Here is a 23,244-nt window from a genome sequence, read left to right as displayed (position 1 = left end):
TAAACTTCAACAAAGAACGGAGCAATTTAATGGAGCAAGTTTGAAAGTGATAATAATAATAATAATCACACACAAAACAAAGACACTTCATCAGTACACTTAATACTAATACTCTTTTCAAACTGGGCAAGATCAAACAACTTACAAACGTGCTGCAAAAATTCCAGATCAAAATCCTTGCAATCCAGTAAACACGATTTACGGACTAAAACCATTTTGATACAGACAACTACAGGATCTACAAAGGAAAACCAGCAGTTAAAACTAATGAGAAAGGTCTCAAACAGTTTGGCACAGCATTTGCAGTCCACAAATCTATCAGAGACTCTGTCATTGACTTCCAGTCTGCCTCAGAACGTATATCAACGTTCTCCGTCAAATCGGCCAACAAAGCATATACCTTGATCAACGCACACGCACCCACAAATACCTATAACAAGAAGAACCGGCAGAAAGTGGATGACTTCTGGAATGACCTTGAAGAGACGACAAACGAAATTGCCAAACACCATGTAATAATCTTGTTAGGCGACTTTAACGCACAATTAGATAAAGAGAAAAAATACAGGAAAATCACCGGAATCCATACAGCTCACAAGAGAACTAACAAGAATGGGGAAAGATTGATAAACTTTTGCGAAAATTTCGGCCTCGAAATTATGTCAACACAATTCAAAAACTCCAACAAGAAACTGTATACTTGGAAGTCGCCCAACACAATGTTGGGTGAATTCCAGATAGACCATGTGGCCATCTCCAAGAGTAACACAGCAGAAATTCTGAATGTGAAAACGAGAAGATTTTTTGACTCAGACCACCATCTCCTACAGAAAAAGACCAGATTACAACCCAATAGAAAAAAGCCAAAACTAAACAAAGTGCTGAGACCAGACCCCGAATACATAAAACTCAACAAGGAAAACACCTTACAGGAAATTAGTCAGACAAACACCACAAACTGGACAGAAATTGTGGACGTCCTCAAATCCATGATGAAATTGGGTCAACCCCCAAGAAGGAGAAAACACATGTGGTGGAATATAATATGTGACCAAGCAATAGAAGAAAGGATCAATGCCTGGAAAAACTTCAATAGTCACAAAACATCAGAAAAATGGCAACAATTTCTAGTAATCCGAAAACAAACATTGAAAACTATTCAGAGGGAAAAAAGAAATTATGACAAACAGCGACTAGATGAGATAGAACAAGATTTTAAGAATAACAACACCAGGAATTTTTATAAGACGTTTAAAGAACATATTGCAGGATACCAGCCACCCAATCTTTGTTTCAAGAAACCGGATGGTTCACTAGAAACTAACACGAAGAATAACTGCCAAATCCTCACAGACTATTTCAACAAACTTCTCAACTGCGAAAGACCTACAGAGGAAATTCACTAAGAGACGTCTACACCAAATCCTGACCCTAAACCGCCAACCATCAACGAAATAGTAGAAATTATCAAGACACTGAAAAAAAATAGAGCCCCAGGAGAAGATGGAATTATTGCAGAACTATGGAAACTAAATGATGAAAGATTAACAGGAAAAATTCACAAAATCATATTAAACGTTTGGGAAACAGAACAGATCCCTTTTGAATGGAAATGCGCACTCATCCATCCACTCCACAAAAAAGGGGACAAAACTGAACCAAATAATTACAGGGGTATCTCACTCGTACCGGTCACATATAAAATCCTATCAAAAGTTCTCATGAATAGACAAGAACAAGCTGACCCACAAATAGGAGAATACCATGCTGGTTTTCTGCAAGGGACGATCATGCATAGAGCAGATCTGGAATCTGAAAATGATTCTCCAGATGAGAAACACTCGAAACACAGTGGTTACTTTGGTAGATTTTGAAAAGGCCTATGACTCAGTAGACAGAGTAGCACTCTGCAAGACGCTGGAAGAATTCAACATTGACAGAAAGACAAGAGCAATCATTCGGGAAGCATTAACTGACACAATCTCCAAGGTTAAATTTATGGGGGATATCTCGGAACCATTTGAAATCCAAACTGGAGTGTGACAGGGTGACGGACTTTCACCATTACTCTTTAATATCATTCTTGAAAAAATTATCAGGACATGGGAAAAAAAAGTCAAAGGAATCCAAATTGGCATTAGAAAAGATAATAGATTCAATGTGAAGCATTTAGCTTTTGCGGATGACCTTGCAATCCTCACAAATAATAGAAAAGAAGCCACTAACGCCATAGAGAAGTTACACGAAATTGCACAAAGAACTGGCCTGCAAATCTCGTATGAGAAAACCCAGTACATAGACAGAGTGCCACAAGACAAATTGCCTTTTGTGACAACCCATGGGAAAATCGTACAAGTACCACATTTTGAGTACCTGGGAGGAATCATCCAGCAATCAGGGATCAACCTAAAGGCTAATGAGGAAAGAATAAAAAAACTACAGAAAGCATATAAACTCACGTGGAACTATTATAACAAAAAGTCCATATCCATTAACGCAAAATTGAGGCACTACAACACTGTCATACTTCCGGAGGCACTGTATGCATCTGAAACAACACAAATAGGTGGGCAAACTAAAATAAAAGAAATAGAGAAACAAGGAAGGAAAATTCTCAGGAAAAATTTTGGCCCGATACAAGAGCAAGGAATCTGGAAGAAGAGACCAACATCAGAATTATATAAATACACAGACAAGATTACGGATGCAATAAGGAAAAGAAGAATGCAGTTCTACGGACATATCCACAGGATGAATGAAAACAGAATTTCAAAGCGAATTCTTGAAGTCATCAACTCAGGCAGGGGAAAAACAAAATGGATAAAAGAAGTTGAAGAGGACCTCAGACAAGCGCACATAACAGTAAACGATGCAGAAAATAGAACTGAATTCAGGAACATCACCAAAAAACATAAATTTGACACCACAACACAGAAGAGACCAGGATGCAAATGGACAGCGGAGCGAAAGAAACAACACAGTGATGAACACATGAAGATAATTTGGGCTCAGAAAAAACATAAACAATCATCATAAAGGAATTCAAGTTCAAACGCTCTCTTAAATGGGAATAATCAAAAATAATAATAATAATAATAATAATAATAATAATAATGTAATGTATAACAGTTCATCAGGAAATTTACAAATCATCAATCAAGTTCTAGAACCAATTGAAGATTTTTTGAATTTAGAACAGATAAAGACAATGACTGAGACGTATGCAAGAAAGAACTGAAGAGACGTAACGAAACTGGTAGATGACACTAGAAAACGTACACGAGCAACAAGGTAGCATGTAGCTGAAGACCAGCAAGGAAATGTGTGATGGTCTTTGTAACAAGCACAGTATATCTATTGGGCAATGATAGTGCAAAGTGGCTGTTCAAAATGTGGGCATGTTCGGTCTATACATTTAACATTTCTAGGTTAGAAGTACACATAGCATTACTACATGGAACGTATAGCGAGTGAAAGAAAGCTGGATCACAGAATGTAGAAATGCGAGTATGGTACGAAGTCACGCCCATTACTCGCGGACAACTCATAGCGTGACGCATTACAGTTTGTGAGAGGAACTGTGACCTTGGTTCACTCATTACTCATTTCAAGGGGACGTCTTAATACAGTGCTTGCTTGTAATAATTGTAGAAAGTTGACATTTCAAATTTTATTGGGTCATTTATTTAGTGTATGGTGTCACAAAATAAACTTAATTTACATACGGTGCAGGCCATAATAAAAAAAAAGTGAGGTATAAAAGCTCGTATAAAAAACAAAACGGCATATATCAAGAGAGACACTGTGCAATTTTTATACGTCCTGTTGCATCTTGGGTAACAGTGATGAAGCTGCTGACGGTAACTCGATAAAGCGGCGTTCGTTCGACATGTCGTACTGTGATTTGTCTGTTGGTACCACATTGACATGCCAGTGAAGCTCTCATTCTTCATCGGTGATTTCTTCTTATTGTGTTCAGGCTGATGCCCTTTTTCCTATTTAAATGGAACTCCAAGGTTTTTTTTTGTGTTAACTAACAGTCTTTGTTAGGCGTTGCATATAGCTAAAGATAGTGGAACATGAATGCAGAAAACCATCACGAATAGTACGTGCCTGCAAGTAATGGGAAATGCCAGCGAAACCTGATAGGGCAATGTAGATTAGACTGCACAGGTTTTAAATGCAAGTATACAGGGATACTTCCTTTCACATTAATTTCCTTAAAGCTTTCTAACTGAGCCATCACTGCTCCCACGACCACTACATAACGCAAAAGTAAAATGAGAAATATTGAGTGTTTTAAATTCTTAGTGACTAGCAGTTCGATAGCAGGCCGTCGTGCAATGTCAGCCTTGAGTGCTCTTTACTTGGAGAATACCGATGTACGGTGATGAAAATATGTATTTGAGTATGCCTATAATACCGTTACCAAAGTTATTGCAGTTCAATATTTTTACCTTTGAAATATTGCTTTTATTTTACATGACTTGACATATAACCGTGTGGTGCAATTAATGGCTACTAAGCTGACGTAAAGATTAACGAATTCGACCCGCTTTGGGAAGAAGCGATGCTCACTTTTCTGTCTGGCAATCCGGTTTTAGATTTTCTTAGTTCCTGTAATTCGATTATGGCCATGGTCAGGATGGTTCCTTAAGAAAACGATACTCGATTTATTTCCCCATCTCTAATGTTCTGGACGACATGTTGAACCTTAATCTACCTTGAATAGCGACATCATGTAAAACAAACATTGTTTCAAAATGTAGAAAAGGTTATCACTCACTCTGAATAAAGCGTACATCATATCCAAAACTACTTAACAGCACCTAACAATACCGATAAACATTATTATTAAGTAGTTTAGTGGAATCGCAGGAAGTCATTTCTAGAACTGTATGGGAATTCTGTAATGAATAAAGTCTCCACTACAATGACCAAATAGAGGGGAGGGGGGCGTATTTACGTTTTTCCTTCGTATCATTTCTTTACAAAACAACGGTCAGTTGTTGTGGGTGATAACTTACTGTAGGTCGTATTGTTTACTAGACCCATAAAGGTCTAGAGTCGGGTTTCCCAAACTGTTTTCGGTGGAACACTGGTTTTCTGCAGGAAATGAGTAAGTGCTCCACGAAAAACTACTCATATGGCATTTTTCGACATCTTGACAGTACTAATTATTTTTTAAATTTTATTATGATTTCTGTGTTATCACTCATGATTTAAAATTGAATAAACCATTAAAAGATATATGTACAGTAAAAATAAACTAGGTGTCCATCAAAGTACCAGGATTCTCAGTGTTCCTTCAGAGAACAAGTTGGGGAATCTCTGGCATAGAGGAGAGGTTAGCGTATTGAAGATATCGATATTGTCATACTGTTCTGATGAGGCCCACGAGCCAGCAATCGTATCCGGCGGGGAGTGAACAATTATTTCAATAATTCTTGACTGTGCGTTTAAATGCATGCAGCTCTCGATAGCAAACAAAAAAATTAATTTCAGAAGTGGATACCTTCTCAATTACATATTGATTTCCCGTGGACCCAGCAAGGAGTCGAGCATTCGCGAAGTGTGGCGAATAAGCCGACTAGTGTGACGTCACAAGTTCGGTGAAGGGCCAGTATATCTCGAAAACCCCGTGCTCTGGATAGTGACGTCACTACTGGCTCCCCTTTTTTATGTTTTAATGGGATTGCATTGACAGCATAATCTCTTACGTAGCCCAAGACCTAGATTAGGTTGTACGGTGACTGTACAGTTGTAAGTTGTCAGAACTAACAAATCTCATTACGGGCATTATGAGTGTTGCATATAACAGAGTTATATTTACGTCCCTGATGAAAACCTCTCTTTTTCCACTACGGTCTGATATTGTCTTTTTAATATGTTATGACGGCATTAGTAACAAGAACATTCCCACCCCACCTCCCCGTCCAGCTCTCTATTGCTGTAGATTCGGTGAATTTTACGGTTTTGCAAATGTTTTTGTGTTCCTGACATTAGTTTGTAGTTTCTTGAGGCTCATATTTCCTCCGCATTTACGTCGTCGCCAATTTATGGGTGGAGTATCAGTTGTTTATGCTTTACTGGCCTCCCTGTCATTATTCCTTTTTTCTCTATTTAAATTTCTTTTAGATGAGGTTAATTCCTTTTCTGCTGCACCCAGTTTCACTTTGAGTCCCCTTCATATTGCTTGTTGGTGAAGAAAAGACTTTAGGGATTCCGTATCCTTGATGCTAGCTGAAGACGAAAGAACAGTTGCGTAAACTTTTGCACTTCTTCTGGTAAGGTGGGTTCAATCCTTATCTCTACACTTTCACTGTAACAGATTATGGGAGGCTTGTTGGAGGGATAACCCTTTCTGCCACATGCTAAATACCATGCAACCTCAGCTGCACACAGCCCCTACTTACTTTATAATTTCTCTTACCTTATTTTACTATATTATTATCAATCTCCCAGCTTCCAGACATTATTTATTCCGTTACTCTCTAACCCCTACATGGGGTTGGCAGGGTCAGATGTTGAGGTGCCTCTCGCAACAGATGAGACCAGTGTCACCCCTCATGTGCTCTCCCACCTACTGACTTACCAGACTCATATACTTTTACCTCTCTTTAAATTGTCATCACTGTCATCATTGCTGCTTTCTGGGCCTCGATTTTTATCACTCCTACATGACATTAAATTTAGGTGGTTAATGGGCTACCCCTTGAAAGAGGGAGTGATGATTTATCTGATTAGTTGCTTAACCCCCCCTTTCAACCAGCCGACCAACCAATCGTCAAACCCAAAGCAGCATCTATAGAATGAGTATGTGTAAGGACTCTTGTCAACTTTCAGGTATGTTATGTATTGTAAGCTCTGTTAGACAGTAAATGACTCAGCTACTAGCACAGATGTTTTTTTTATTGGCAACTCCATGGAGTGCTGTGTGCACAACGACCATGTATGTTAAATTAAAAGGAAAGTCAGCATTGGCCGTAATATTGATGTTTTATTGATGGCAGAATCGATTTTCGATCACATAGTGATCATCTTCAGTGCTGATATGTACAAATTAAACTCAGACACTGGTATCAAGTTATCAATAACCAAAACTGAGAAGCAATCACAATATTGGTTATTGTGATCGCTTCTCAGTTTTGGTTATTGATAACTTGATACCAGTGTCTGAGTTTAATTTGTACATATCAGCACTGGAGATGATCACTATGTGATCGAAAATCGATTCTGCCATCAATAAAACATCAATATTACGGCCAACGCTGACTTTCCTTTTAATTTAACATATGTTTTTATTGTTTGCAAGAAGCGTTGGCCATGACAGTTGCCTTTGGTCTTGTGTGACAGGTGACACCGTATTTGTCCAGGGGGCGGCAGCAACGCCGACCATCCTGGTCGACGCGATGACTGAGCACGGCAAAAATAACTGTCTGAAGGACATTACTGTCTGCCACATGCACACAGAAGGCAAGGCTCCCTACGTGGAACCTGACTGCGAAGGTAAGTACTGATGACAGACCTGCTTCTAAATTACAAGTATGTAAATTCCTCTGTACACAAACTAAGGAAGGAAAGGAAAACACTGGAGTACCAGCTAATTATTGTTATAAGTTGTCATTGTCATAGAAATGGGATAACAGACTGGTTTTAAGAATCAAATGTCCTGTTGCTTGTTCTTTCATTCAGTCTGTGTTCTCAGTCAAATGAAACTAGTCTCTGCGCCATGTCAGCTATATGAATATTTTTCTCCCATTCTGGGTTTGTGGTTTCACTTTTGAGACAGTTAACGACAAATCTGGGATGGTCACTTGACTCACATGAATGCTTTCACTGCATCTCCAGGTAGGAGTGTTTCCTCTTAGCTACTTGGTGGATCTCTTTAGAGCATAAATGAGCCATGGCTAAGGTTGACAAATTTTGTAGAGACAAATACTGAGAATAGGTAAACAGACCTAAAAATGAAGTGTTCTCAGAATGTATGTGTGTATTGACATGAACAAAAAATTTTCATTCTTCTGACACTGAATTTAAAGTTTTGGTTAGCTTTATATGTTTAATAAGTAGTGATGCATCATAAATTAATGTTTAAATAAATGAACATTTACTTTAATAATTTAAATTTATTGAAGCTCTGTCTCTCTCTTCCTGTTTATTGCGCCCATCACCGATAATTCTCTTTTTGTTAAATGCTGAGGGTGGTGGTGGTGGTGATAGAAAGAAAATAGGGAACAGTTTTTGTAATGGTTTAGTGATGTATTAACTTTCTTTTTAAGCATATTCTGCCATTTGTGGAAGTATATTTGCATGAAAAATGTGTCATTCATTAATTTTGTTGGAATTTCTTTAGTGTATTTTCAGAATATGTATCATCCTTGCAGATACTATGTATGACAAAGATTTTGCCATGTGGATTGCTTTTTATGCAGTCATGCAATTTTTTGCATTCACAAGCGACTGAGTATGTGTTATGTAATCGTACTGTTAATAAACATTGAAGAACAACTAAACTTAAGCTACCTCCAGACACACAATAAAAAAGTATAATGACAGAAACAGAAATGATGGCAAAAAGTGCAGTCAACAATAGTGATTTAACATCACCAAAAAAATCTGTTGTCTGTTGTAAGATGAGTGCAGTTGCCACTCCTGTCATTGCAGAGGATGTGAACTTTGTTGCAGACTATTTATGTTTTAGCTAGAGACATTTTTAATTGTGAAATTAGGGAACCAGTCTGAGAATGTGAACATTATTTATTCATAAACTACCTATGTTTGTTTTCACAGTCTGTCAAATGTGGACTGGTTTATGTGCATGGATGTGATTTGCTCGTACATAGCCAGTGACACATTTTCTGTACAGAAACTTAATAAATGGCGGAATAAATGTTTAAGTGTTGGATTCAGATGATGTCAATACATGATCATCACAGCATTTCAATATAGTGGAATGCAAACCGTGACTAAAGTGTGACAATGTTCCATCCTTCTTCATGTACACACAAGTTTGTATCCATGGCAAGACAAAAGCTTAAATAGTTAGACATTAATTGCATGTAGAACAGCCTAATCCACAGAAATATATTAATTACTTTTAAATAATACAAAGAAGTGTTACTGTGTTCACTACATAATTAAATAAAACAGTTAAAAGGCTTGTTTTAACTTTGTTCTATTCTGAGATATCTTCAGTTACGGTATACCCTGAGTAAGGATAAATTCTGGTGGTATGTGTACCGTATAATGACTACCGCTGCTTGGGTTCAACCAATAGAAGGACTGCTGCCTTGTTTCACTCTGCAGGATAAATGTCATTCAGTCACCTAAAATGCTGAACAGTGGTTTCAGTTGAAAGAATGAATGCGTGTTTTGAGTAAAAAAAGGAAAAAAAGTGGCTTCACTTGAAGAAAAGAAGATTGAATAATTCAGTCAACATGCAGTACAACAACTGACTGAATAATGTGTTCTTATTTGGTTGTTGCTTTCACTCCATCATCATAATTTTCAATAATTTTGGTACGGTGTCTGCCTGTACTGTCTCCTCAAATTTTGTGTCCATAGTTCCCTGGATTGATGTTTGCACCTCCTTCCTTTCAGGTTGCAGTATAGCATTTTTTTGGGGGGGGGGGGATAGTTTTTAATCTGTTTGCAAGATTTCACATCTTTCACTATTCAGTGGTTACCTTATTGATAGTATGTGTGTTCAACATATTTTGAACGTAATCCTTTTTTTTATAAAATTTCTTCTTATACTGCCCTCCACTTTCACATTGCTGCTTATGTTATCTTTCTTCTCATTGCTCAAACTCAGTTCCATACAACAGTAACAGCATTGCCATAGTTTTATAAAACTTAATGTTAGTATCATTTCGTGTCTGGTAGACAAATGTCACTTTATTATTCCTTATATTGCTTCAAATTTTTACAGCTTATAATCTAAACTTTATCATAATCATAATGTATCTTACAGCCAAGATATTTAAGATGTAGCACCTGCTCAATTATTTCATTGCTATTTACAATATTAGACCATAATAGGGTGTTTACTGTGAAAGGCCATAAATTGTGCCAAATATTGTGTAATTTGGAGGTGTTATTCTGTAAACAAATGGTGTAATTGATGTACTGCTAGCAGGAGGGAGTATTCACTTTCTTCATTGTTAATTTATCATCCGTATATAGTAATTAACTTACTTTTTTTTAAAAAAAAAAAAATCTCATATTGTTTGTTTTCGTTAGTTGTATCTGCTCTCGGCGGACGTCGAAAAACACCCGTTTCAGTTTGTTGTTGATCCATTAACTCAGTTTTTTTATTACAGAGGGCAGGTAGCCTTCTGACCGAACATGCTGAGCTACCATGCCGGCGCATTAGTGTATTTATCTAACTTAATTTCTGAATGCTTTGAATGCTTAGTGTATTCTCCAATTTTAGAAGACACTTTCAGTATAAATCTTTAAAAAATAGCAGGTGGGAGAGAACAACTGTCATTCCTTGACTCATCTCAGTCACTCTTGTTCATTCATTACTATTTCTGTTACATGATATAAACTTTTGATAGCCTTTGAGGTATGGTGGATAACCATTGGCATTCATTATTGCCCAGAGTTTGTCAGTTGAGTCGATTGAAAGCTTTTCCAAAATCTGAAAAAGTGATTTGTGTTTAAAGATTGTTTCTTATAAATCTGTGTCACAAATAGAATTTTGAAGCCTAGGTAAGTGACCAACAGAGCAGCAGACACTGTAAATTGAGATTGTTCATTATCACATGTAACATTTAGATTGTTCCTTATCATGTATAACATTTAAATTTTATATGGATTACATTCATAACTGGAAAAAAATGGTTTGCTCTAAAATACACCGATGAGCCAAAGCATCATATCCATTGCCCAGTCACATATTGGAGCAGAGATGAATGGAGAATTAATCTATCAAGGATGTGGAAACATAAATTGCAAAATCCACTGATGAGAGTAGCTTTGACAAAGGGCAGATTGTGATGGCCTGACACCTGGGAACAAACATTTCTAAAACAGTGAAGCTGTTCGCATTCTACCGTTGTGATCATCTATGGAAAGTGGTTGAAGGATTATGGAAACCATGAATAGGTGACAAGGTGTTGTATGTCAGTGCCTTGTGGTAGAACTAGGTCAGAAACATGTCCACCATGTAATGCAAGATAGGCAGTGTTGTGTGTCATATCTGACAAGGGTGTACAGTGGTGACGCAGTCATAAATGTTTTGGAGCACAACAATCTGTGCATATTGTTAAACATTGTACTCTGCAGCAGACTGACTCCTGTGTGTTCCCATGTTTGCCCAACAGATGTAGTGATTAACAGCTGCAGTGAGCCTGAGATAATGGAGATTGGACTGTGGGTAACTGGAAATGTGTCACTTGCTCAGATGAATCATGCTTTTTGTTAGACGATGTAAAGGTTTTGCCCATACACACTGTTGTCCAAGCTAACGGCTGCTCGAATCATGAACCATGCCACGATCTTGGGCCACTTAACAACACTATTTGAAATATCTCTAAGTAAAATTAAGATAAAAGCATTCACTAGGAAATGGTTTTTAAATAACTTACTTTCACTTTGTTAAACAATTTCAAAAGAGGTTCAGTCCAAAACTAAATTATTCTCCAAACTTCTTTGGCATTAAGAAAAATACCATATGCAGCAAAGCTTTTGTTGACCCTCTGATAAATTGTATGGAATAATGGTAGTTCCTACAATCCGTAATGGAATGGTGTGTTGGATCCTGAGAAAAAAAATAGTGAAGAAGCTGGGCAGCAGCAAAGAGGATTCTACCTTCTGTATTCCATACAACTACACCATATTATGATCTTGGAAAGACTCCCTTTATACTCAAGGCATCTTACTCAACTATACGGAGTTCATTTTTGATAGTGTTACCTTTTTTCATGGATTTCATCAGAGTCGCGTTGAGCCTGGCATGCTGCTACTACCACAATGCAGGTAATGTATGCCATGTGTTAAGGCGTCCTGTCACCTCTTCACTCCTCTCTGACGTTACAGACCTTACACGAATGAAGCTGTATGTTTTAATAACAACATTTCTCCCTATGCTTGGATTTATATTAACTGCTATACTGGCAGAATCAAGCTATATTACACTTCTAATGGAAACTTGAAACACTAAAGGCTATTGCTTATTACGCAGAGAGTAAGTGCATCCATGAGTGGAAACAGGAAAGGGGTTAGTGAGTACGTAACAAAGCTTGAAACATTGATGCATACGAATTTATTGTTAGCAAACTTCACATGATGGAGCGAGGACTGAATTGCTGTTAGCAGACTTCATACGACAGAGTGGGGATGTAGAGAAAATAAATTATGGAACTGCATCTTGGTTGAGTATGATGAGTTAATTTATACCGATAGTCAAAGAAATGAACTTCTTGGTGATGTGGAACATGCAAGTAATTTTATTTTCCCCACTTTTACTGTATTTTAGTGGTGTGCTTTAATGTTGATGATACATTCCTTTGAAATGGAACAGCAGTTCACGTAAGGATGCATGGAGTAAGAAATATCAAGATTCTCACAGAAACCAACTTTTGACATTTGTACAAAATAGTTCTACGGAACTCAGAACATGTAAGCGATGGGCTGAATTCTTACAAAATTTCTTCTAGCTTAAAATCCAGTGCAACACACTGCTGCTGTGAGGTTTCAGATTCCTTACAGTTCTATCAGTTTTTGGCAATCAGATTTGTGCAGTATATGTCGCCAGACACACCAGTCATTTTTAGTGTCTGATGTACCTGCTCGATACTTGGGAAAGATAAATAGGAGGAAAATGAAAACAAAATTTAGTTAGAATCACAAGTGTATTTAGAACATAACATAATATTAGGTCTAGAATTTTTCTTCCGCCAATTTGCAGTGGACAGCAGTAGCGGCAAGTGGTGGTGCAGGGGATAGGTCGTAAGCTTAACCATAACACCACCCAAATATTAGTTGATTTGTGATTGCATCTTTAAGTTATTATTGATCGAATATCCAGAGCAGGAAGGTCAGCATCAGCTGTAGTGTCATATTTCTTTTTTATTGTGTTGCAGATCTAGATTTCAGCTGACAGTGCAGCTTTCATCGGTGTTATAGATAGTCATATAGACTGAACATAATTATAACAACACATACTCCAATCTAACTGAGGCAGTATAAGCATTAGTTCAACGGAGGCTGCTGTACGTGACTGAGTTAGATTGGAATGTGTATCATTATAATTACATACTGATGATAGCTGCACTGTCAGTTGGAATCTGGATCTGCAATGCAATAAAAGACAGATGACATTACGACCAATGGTGACATTCTTTCTGCCCTGGATTACATCAATAGTAGGGCACAGTCATTCCAATAGAATGAATTGAATATGTCAATACATAAGCCGAGTCCTAGTCATCTGTGAGAAGTTTTAATTTTCTGCTTTAACTTGAAGAAATCTGTGGCTGAGGCTAAGAAAACGCTGGGTAAAACCTACCGTGAGGCACCTATTAGTGAAAGGACGTGCAGAGAATGGTTTCATCACTCCAAGAACAGCGATTTTGACATCAGAGACTGGCAGGGTGGTGGAAGGGAGAAGGTTTTCGAAACTATTGAAACTGATGGAAACAGTGACAGTAGATTGTTATCGAAAGCAGTTGATGCATTTGAGCCGAGCACTGAAAGATAAACAGCTACAATACAATGATAGAGATGAAAAGGTGATTTTGTAGCATGACAATGCTTGACCCATTGTTGCAGAACCCGTTGAAAATGTACTTGGAAACATTGAAATGGGAAGTCTTACCCTAACTTCAGTATACTCCAGACATTGCTCTGTCTGGCTACAACCTTTTTCGATCAATGTTGCACTGTCTTTGATCTGAGGTATTTGCCTAAAGAGCCTTCCAAGTTAAAGAAGTAACTCTTCATATCAAAAAACTACGAGAAATTTGCTGCTGGCCTTAGCTACAACTCTTTACCAGTGTTCTGGGACAAACACCTCCGTATGACATGTTTTCTTGGAATTTTCGATAAAAGCAAAACCCTGGTCACACTCCATAAGTGAATGACAAGGGTACAAAAAAATTGTGATAAACACAGTCAGTCTGGGTATTCGCTACAACATATGACCGAGACCTAATGACTACAGTACTCTTACTTATTCCTCAATCGTTATTGCTAAATGGGACAGTATGTTCGGCAGTAGACTGTAAGTTCTCTGTGTGTTTTAGTAAGCAGCTTGCAATTTCTTGCCAAGCTTGACCCTTGTCACGTGGACATCGTGGCCATAGAAGTTTTTAACTCGTGGACACACAAATTGTGTGTCCGTAACTATCAGACACGTGGACGGGGTGCGAGTCGTGCTTCGGTAGCTCAGTTGGTAGAGCACTTGCCCATGAAAGGCAAAGGTCCTGAGTTCGACTCTCGGTCTGGCACACAGTTGTAATCTGCCAGGAAGTTTCATATCAGCACACACTCCACTGTAGACTGATAATCTCATCCTCAAAGTTTTTATTTCTTCTCCATGGATTTTAATTCCCACTCCAACTTTTTCTATTGTTTCCTTAACTACTGGCTCAATATACATATTGAATAACATCGGGGATAGGCTACAACCCTGTCTCACTCCCTTCCCTACTGCTGCTTCCCTTTCATGCCCCTCGATTCTTATAACTGCCATCTGGTTCTTGTACAAATTGTAATTTGCCTTTCGCTCCCTGTATTTGACTCTTGCCACCTTCGGAGTTCGAAAGAGAGTATTCCCGTCAACCTTGTCAAAAGCTTTCTCAGAGTCTACAGATGCCAGATACGTAGGTTTGCCTTTCCTTAACCTATCTTGTAAGGTAAGTCATAGGGTCAGTATTGCCTCATGTGCTCCAACATATCTATGGCATCCAAACTGATCTTCCCCAAGTCATCTTGTACCATCTGTAAAGAATTTGTGTTATTATTTTGCAGCTGTGACTTATTAAACTGATAGTTCAGTAATTTTCACACCTGTCAGCACCTGCTTTCTTTGGGATAGGAGTTGTTACACTCTTCTTGAAGTCTGAGGGTATTTTGCCTGTCTCATACATCTTGCTCACCAGACGGGAGAGTTTTGTCATAGCTTGCTCTTACAAGGCTGTCAGTAGTTCTAATGGAATGTTGTCTACTCCCGGGGCCTTGTTTCGACTTAGATCTTTCAGTGCTCTGTCAAATTCTTCACACAGTATCACATCTCCCATTTCATCTTCACTTACGTCCTCTTCAATTTCCATAACATTTATCCTCTTAGTTTCCATAACATTGCGCTCAAGTACGTCGCCCTTGTATAGGCCCTCTATATACTCCTTCCACATTTCTGCTTTCCCTTTTTTGCTTAGTACTGGGTTTCCATCTGAGCTCTTGATATTCTTACAAGTGGTTCTCTTTTCTCCAAAGGTCTCTTTAATTTTCCTGTAAGCAGTATCTATCTTACCCCTAGTGATAAATGCCTCTACATCCTTAAATTTGTCCTCTAGCCATCCCTGCTTAGCCCTTTTGCACTTCCTGTCGATCTCATTTATGAGACGTTTGTATTCTTATTTACCTGCTTTATGTACTGCATTTATATATTTTCTCCTTTGATCAAGTAAATTCAGTATCTCTTCTGTTACCCAAGGATTTCTACTAGCCCTCGGCTTTTTACCTATTTGATCCTGTAGCACCTACACTACTTCATCTCTCAAAGCTACCCATTCTTCTTCTACCATATTTCTTTCCCCTGTTCCTGTCAATTGTTCCCTCATGCTCTTCCAGAAACTCTGTACATCCTCTGGTTTAGACAGTTTATCCAGGTCCCATCGTCTTAAATTCCCACCTTTTTGCAATTTCTTCAGTTTTACCCTACAGTTCATAACCAATAGATTTTGGTCAACATCTGCCCCTGGAAATGTTTTACAATTTAAATCTGGAATGAGATTTTCACTCTGCAGCGGAGTGTGCGCTGATATGAAACTTCCTGGCAGATTAAAACTGTGTGCCCGACCGAGACTCGAACTCAGGACCATTGCCTTGCGCGGGCAAGTGCTCTACCATCTGAGCTACCGAAGCACGACTCACGCTCGGTACTCACAGCTTTACTTCTGCCAGTATCTCGTCTCCTACCTTCCAAACTTTACAGAAGCTCTCCTGCGAACCTGCACTAGCACTCCTGAAAGAAAGGATATAGCGGAGACATGGCTTAGCCACAGTTCGAGTCTCGGTCGGGCACACAGTTTTAATCTGCCAGGAAGTTTCAATTTAAATCTGGTTCCTAAATCTCTGTCTTACCATTATATAATCTATCTGAAACCTTCCAGTATCTCCAGGCCTCTTCCTTGTATACAACCTTCTTTCATGATCCTTAAACCAAGTGCTCTATGCAGAATTCTGCAGGCGGCTTTCTCCTTCATTCCTTCTCCCCATTCCATATTCAGCTACTACTTTTCCTTCTCTTTCTTTCTCTACTGTCGAATTCCAGTCCCCCATGACTATTACACTTTTGTCTCCCTTCAGCATCTGAATAATGTCTTGTTTCTCATCAGACATTTCTTCCATCTCTTCGTCATCTGCAGAGCTAGTTGGCATATAAACTTGTATTACTATGGTAGGTGTGGGCTTCGTGTCTATCTTGGCTACAATAATGCATTCACTATGCCGTTCGTAGTTGCTGACTCGTGCTCCCATTTTTTATTCATTATTAAGCCTACTCCTGCTTTACCCCTATTTGGTTTTGTACTTATAACCCTGTATTCACCTAACCAGAAGTCTTGTTCCTCCTGCCACCAAACTTCACTAATTCCCACTATAACTTTAACCTATCCATTTCCCTTTTTAAATTTTCTAACTTACCTGCTCGATTAAGGGATCTGACATCACAGTAATGAATGAAATTTTAAACACGGAAATGGCAGTTACAGTGCTCTATTTTTAAAATGGTGAACACAAGGAAAACTGCAAGCTTACAACCACCTTGCCACAAGAGAGAAAGCTGTTTGGCTTACTAATAATGAATTAGATGCTGATTAGTAAGTACCTTCACATTTTATTATAAAAACTTTAATGAACTATTTTAATTCTATAACCTATATGTGCAGATGAAAAAATTGTATATTAGTTCAGGACATCCACTGAAGATACCTTGTAGGCTCAAAGTGTTTCATTGCACAAGTTAAATAATAAAAAATTAATGTACAACAAGCAGAAGGAGTTCTTCTTTTAAACTCCAGCAGTATATATTCATTTGCTGTGAAGATGGCCATCACAAGAACCAATCAGTTCTTTCCTGCGGGAGTCGATTAGTTAGCTCTTTCCTCTCTGATATTTAGGTGAGACACTGGTGTTAGTTTTTTCAATGCAACATTGTCAGTCCTCTTATTAGACTCATCCAAAGTTAAGTAAATAAAATTCTTTGCAAAATCTTTCACCACATAGGCTGTATTTTGCACCTAATTTTTTATGTTTTTCTTTCTCTCCTTTCTTAATTCTCCTGGAACAGTGATCCATTATCGGTCTGGAAGAGTAAGCATCATCTTATGCAGTCTCATTGACATCTCTTCAGTCAGTTGGTGAAGATTCTGCAATAAAACACTTATAAGTTAAGTTCACTCTTGCAGCATTAACAGTTGCTGTTACATTAGGTCATAATTAGTTTAATTCATTAGACAAGTAGTTCTTACCACCATCCAAACCAGGAAGAGGAACCAAGCCAAAACCAAATCCCCTCTGTTTACTTCTTGATTCATTCAGTATCTAATCACCAGGTACATACATTTTATCTTTGTCACTATCTGTAAATAAATAATAATCCGAAGTTCAGTTGCAGGTTATTGTATTTATCAAACAAAGCTAGATTTGTGTGTCTGTTTAAAATTTTAATTATTACTTACCATCACAGTACAGGTTATGTTCTTCAGAAGAATGTTGATGACCTCCATGTTAAACCACGTAATACCCACTTAAACAACTTTTTAAAAATTAAGCGACAAAAAAAATGCTTTTTCTCACTGTGTTCATTTGTAGTTCAGTGAGCTAAACAGACATGACACTCATTCAAAGAAAATATCACAAAATCAGCAGCATTCACTACGGCATCTTATGAAACAGCTGTTTTGTTAGAAGCCGATTGAATAATCTGCTTTGTTGACACATTCACTTGTAGGTATGCTTGTACACACTGCATTGCAGCTGTTGTACATTTAACAATAACTGTTTAAATAACTCACTCATTAACTTCAGTGCATTTGTGCACACTTAGGAGAACATGTTGTGTTGCTTGTCTGAGTGCGTTTGCCCATTCCCAAATGAGGACTACAGCTCCCAGATGCAACCAAGCAGTTCCTTTTGTTTAGTACACCTCAGACTTCATTTAACCAATAAAGAAAAATCTAATCATGTGAGGTCTGGTGATCCTGGTGGCCAATTAATTGTACTACCACGACCAATACAGTGATTAGGGTTAAGTGCGGATGAGATGTTCCATTACATATCTGGTAAAACGTGGAGACACTCCATCTTGGAAGTACAGTGCAGTCCGCATGGGCAAAGCAACATTTTCAGTACGTGGTGGTGGTGGTGGTGGTGGTGGTGGTGTAGTAGTCCCATACTCCTTGACAGAGCATGGGGGAACGATGTGGAAGACCTGCACCGCCATACTAGACAAGGTCCTAGTGGAGGTGGTTTGCCATTGCCTTCCTCCGACCGTAATGGGGATGAATGATGATGACGAAGAGGACACAACCACCCAGTCATCTTGAGGCAGGTGAAAATCCCTGACCCCGTGCTCAGGAAGCGAGAACGCTACTGCGAGACCATGAGATGCGAACCAGTGTGTTCTACAAATGAATTTTCCAAAAATGTAGGTAATTCTATCCCGTCATTTGGTCTTCTGAAATGAGTCACCTTTCAACATGTTACCGATTGTGCCGCCCTAAACATTGATTGAAAAATGAACTTGGAAATTGGTTTCCTCTGCAGCAAGTGGATTTTCGATTTATAATAGGCATCATTGATTCTCTTGTGTAAATGTGCTGCATCAATGAATAATATGAATACAAGTAAATGACAATTGTCATTTGAACGGTGAAAAGATTTAGGTTCGTGTAGCATTACTGCCAGTGCTAATATTGTGTGTGTGCTGGATGTGAAATGGGTAAAAGTTTTGCGCACGTAAATTCGTCATACCGTTACACACGTTTGTGGGAGACATACATGCAGAAAGTTGTCGTGTGCTGGTAGTGGGACTATGCTGTACCCTTTTAACAATGTATTACTATTCTTGCACAGGTTGCTGAACTACACTTTTAGAATAAAACTTGGAAGAGTACCTATTACATGCAGCTTGCTAAAAACTTCAGTAAACTCTCTGCAGTCAGGAATTCGGCATGTCTGAAAATGCCGACAGTGTTCTTGGACAACAGGAGCACCACCATGTGCAGAAGCCTTAAACGTACACCATAAATGCATATTCTGTATTAATGTACATGTGTGGCATTTTAGCCAGCATGTGTGCAAACACAGTTAACTTCACTTTTCACTGGAACTGTCCTTCACACAGTTTCACCATGGACAACTGCACGTTCAGTGGGCTAGTTTAGTGACAGAAAGACATCACAACCAAAGAGGTTGAATACAGTGAGTTAAGTTGGGCTGGAATAAAACATTAAAAAGGTTGGGTGGGTAAGACAGATATGTACGCATCACTAGGCCAAAAACAAAAATATAAATCATGTGTGTTCTATCTCTGAAACCATTTGCATTAGGGCAAATGTCTATTCAAAGCTTTTTGCTTTAAATGAGCATTCCTCCCATAACCCTGAATATTGACAGTTCCTCCTTGGCACCCTGTATATGTATAAATAATCTGCCTTTTGTACTACAGGTGATTCTAAAATATTTGTTTGTTGATAACACTAGCTTGGTAGTGCAACATATGCAGTGCATCAAATAGTGCATTTAAAAGACATAAATTCATGGCTTGTAGAAAATAAATGCTAAATGATAATTCGCAGTAAGAATCTGTTTTTAGAGTTTTCCCTCACACAATTCAAGTAACTGACATTTTGATTACACAGAATGGGTTTACACTTAGCCTAGTCATTCTGAACAATTCAGACTCCTTGGTGTCCAGATAGATCATAAGCTGTCATGGAAAGCCCATATTAAGGGGCAACTGAATGCTGTTATATTTGGGTTTAGGACAATATCTGCAGTAAGTGATAATTCAACACGAAAATTAGTTTACTTATTTTAATTTGCTTATGATGTACGTCATTACATTCCGGGGTATTCTTCCATTTCAAAAAGGATGTTCTTGGCTTGGAAATGTGCAATTCAAGAAATGGGTGATGTAAGTTCACGAACATCTTGTCAACCCTTGTTTCAGTCTGAGGATTCTGACATTGTCCTCTCACTATATATTTCTTTAAGATCATTTTTTTGTTTTGTTTTTGTTGACAGTAGAAGCTTATTCTTCAGAATTGGCAGTCTCTTAACTAATACTAGTCAGAAAGCCAATCTGCTTTTGGATTGCACCTCCTTATCTTTTGTCCAGAAAGGTGTGTAGCATTCTGCTGCATCAATTTTCAGTAATCTACCGCAACATCATCTTAGAAGTAACAACATACACTCTTTAAAGTTGAAACTAAGAATTCCTTCCTGTGTCACTCCTTACATTCTGTCGTGTACTTTCTGGAAAAAACTAATTCATATGTTATACTGTTGATTATGCTGATATATGTTAAGCAGTTTGTTGTCTGCGTTGGACAAGTGTAAATTTCATTTGACATATTATTAACTTTTGTGGTGTCAATTTTGGTCATACGAAACTAGATGTGTAAAATTAAAAAAAATTTTTTTCTTCATTTTCCTGAATGTTGAGTTCTGTAATAACACAACTTACTTCCTTTATAATATAGCTTATCTCGAGAAATGAAATAATATCCCTGCAAATCTAATTGATGAGTTAATCACTTTATGTACAAACGTAATTGTGTTCTGGTAATTTAGTCTACAAACACGTGTGCTGTTAGAGCTTCAAAACTAAAAGACTTGTAAAAATTGGGATAGACTTTAGAACAGCACTCTTAAAATAATCCATCTAAATAATAAATCTTTTGCATTAGGGTGGGCATAGAATCTAAACTGGGAAGTGTTACCTTCATAGATGGACCAACAGATAATGAACAGAGTGTATAAAGTAAACTTTGTTTCAACAATATGCTGGCACCCAAAGGTAGAGAAGATAAATGGCATAAATGACATGACACCTGAATGTCGGAATTAAATATTGGTTGAAGTATTAGTTCAGATTCTCAGATTAGTGCTTAGGAAACCTGGTACTTGTAATGATCATTGGAGTGCGTGAGCAGTGTATACGTTATCATCGGGGGTGTACTATTGGGTAAATGTGTTCAAAGTCCGTAATAGTCTGTACCTGTTATTTAGAACAGAAACGTGTGTCAGTGTGGAAAGGGCTTATGAAATCACATATTCCATACTGCAATGCTTGTTTGCAGAGCCATGAAAATGTAGAACGCCTTATGGAAAATTTTGCAGTAGAAAGAAAACTAAAAGTTTCGTGAAATTACATGTCCTCTCACCTCAGTTACGTACAATATACACAGGTATACTTAAGTTGGTTATATTCCGTGCACCTGATAACGGCGTTCACTTGAATGACTTTCATTTTGCAAGGCATTAGAATTGGCTTCCAAAGTCCGCTTTTTGAAACAGCGTAAACCTCCTCCAAATTATCTACAGTGATTTCAGTTAAATTTTGTACGCAAATACCTGGGCAGCAATGACTACTATAATCGACGTAGTCGTAATCGAAGGTAAAGAAAAGCGACAATGAAGCCATGACAGGTCTAGACTTCGCAATTCGTGGTATGGTGCGTACATTACAATTCCACATCAGTAGATTTTTAAATACAGAAAAACACTGCGTAGGAAAAGGAAAGTGAAATTCGCCAGTCAGAGTGGCTTATGAGGTAGTACAACACGAAAGGCAGTTTGTTACTGTCGTAAATTTCGAAAATATCTGACAGTTGTTAGATCTGAGGCAGCTGTTGGCCAATTTATCACGTGTAGTGTTTGGGCGAAGATCCAGGAACAGTGCGAAAAATGTATGATTGAACATTAATGCAAATGCTGGCCAAGCCTGCAGTTTGCGCTGCACAAACGGCACGTGTACAGCGCCCTCAGTATGTTGCAAGAATCAGTCGTGGTTAGAATACATTTCTGTGTAGCTGCGAGTGCATTGCGTCGGAGCTACGTGTCATAGAACGTGAGCAAATTGTTGGTGCTGGCAAGGTGGGTGTTAGCTTAACCAAGGTAGCCGAAGTGTTCGGTGTTGCAAAAGGCACCATACTGAAGATTTGTACTGCATGCAGGTAGGGCGGAAAACTATCATCCGCTAAGTCACAACTCGGTCGACAGTGTACTGATTGATCGTGACCGGCGGGCACTGAAGAGGCTGGGTGTCGAACAGCAAAGAGGAAGACGATCTGCGAAAGTCATTGCAGAACTGAACGTCGCACTAGCACCAGTAATTCCAAAACTACTTGTCAGTGAGGCAAATGCCCGTACCAGAAAAACGTGGTGCCTAATCCATAAAACCTGGAATATGGAGCAATAGAAGTATGTCATTTGTTCGAATAAATCTTGTTGCAAACTGTTTGCAACTTTTGGTCGACTTGATGTCCCAAGCGTGACACATGCTAGTGGTTCGGTGGTGATTTGGCAGCCATTTTGTGGTATTCCATGGGCCCCATTGTTACTCAGAAAGCTCGTATTACTACCAAGGATTTTGACCATTTTGGTGATAAAGTCCATCCCATGGTACAAAGTTTGTTCCCAGTTCCCCGTTTCAAGACGACAGGGACCCTGTTCAGATAGCTCGCAACGTCCAGGACTTAGTTTTGTGAGCACTGGGATAAATTGCCCCATCTCCCCGGCCACCACTCAGCAGATAATATTGAGCCTTTGTGGTCTACTTCCGACAGAATGTGATCGCTACTCACTTCGATCATTGTTACCTGAACTTGTCACTATTTTTGCAGGATGAATGGTATAACATTCCCTTAAAAACAATGTAGGAACCTGTATTTATTCGTTCCGAAACGAATGGAAGCTGTTTTTAGTAACGGCTTTACTACACCGTATTGTGTTGTGATTTTGGTTACGGTATTTATGTCCACCCGTTGTATTTGTAGAGTT

The 23,244-nt window shown here is 38.4% G+C and overlaps 1 protein-coding gene across 1 annotated transcript in view; it reads left to right on the top strand.

Annotated features, from left to right (window-relative positions):
* LOC124789354 (4-hydroxybutyrate coenzyme A transferase) overlaps positions 1–23,244 on the top strand; it is a 134,845-nt gene that overhangs the window by 14,073 nt on the left and 97,528 nt on the right. Inside the window, exon 2 of the mRNA XM_047256681.1 lies at positions 7,357–7,509. Coding sequence (XP_047112637.1) covers positions 7,357–7,509 — 153 coding nt within the window. The remainder of the gene's footprint in view (positions 1–7,356; positions 7,510–23,244) is intronic.

This window comes from Schistocerca piceifrons, chromosome 3, assembly GCF_021461385.2.
Source record: "Schistocerca piceifrons isolate TAMUIC-IGC-003096 chromosome 3, iqSchPice1.1, whole genome shotgun sequence".
NCBI lineage: Eukaryota > Metazoa > Arthropoda > Insecta > Orthoptera > Acrididae > Schistocerca > Schistocerca piceifrons.
The sequence above is the reverse complement of the archived record's forward strand: the minus strand, read 5'-3'. Positions and strand labels throughout refer to the sequence as shown.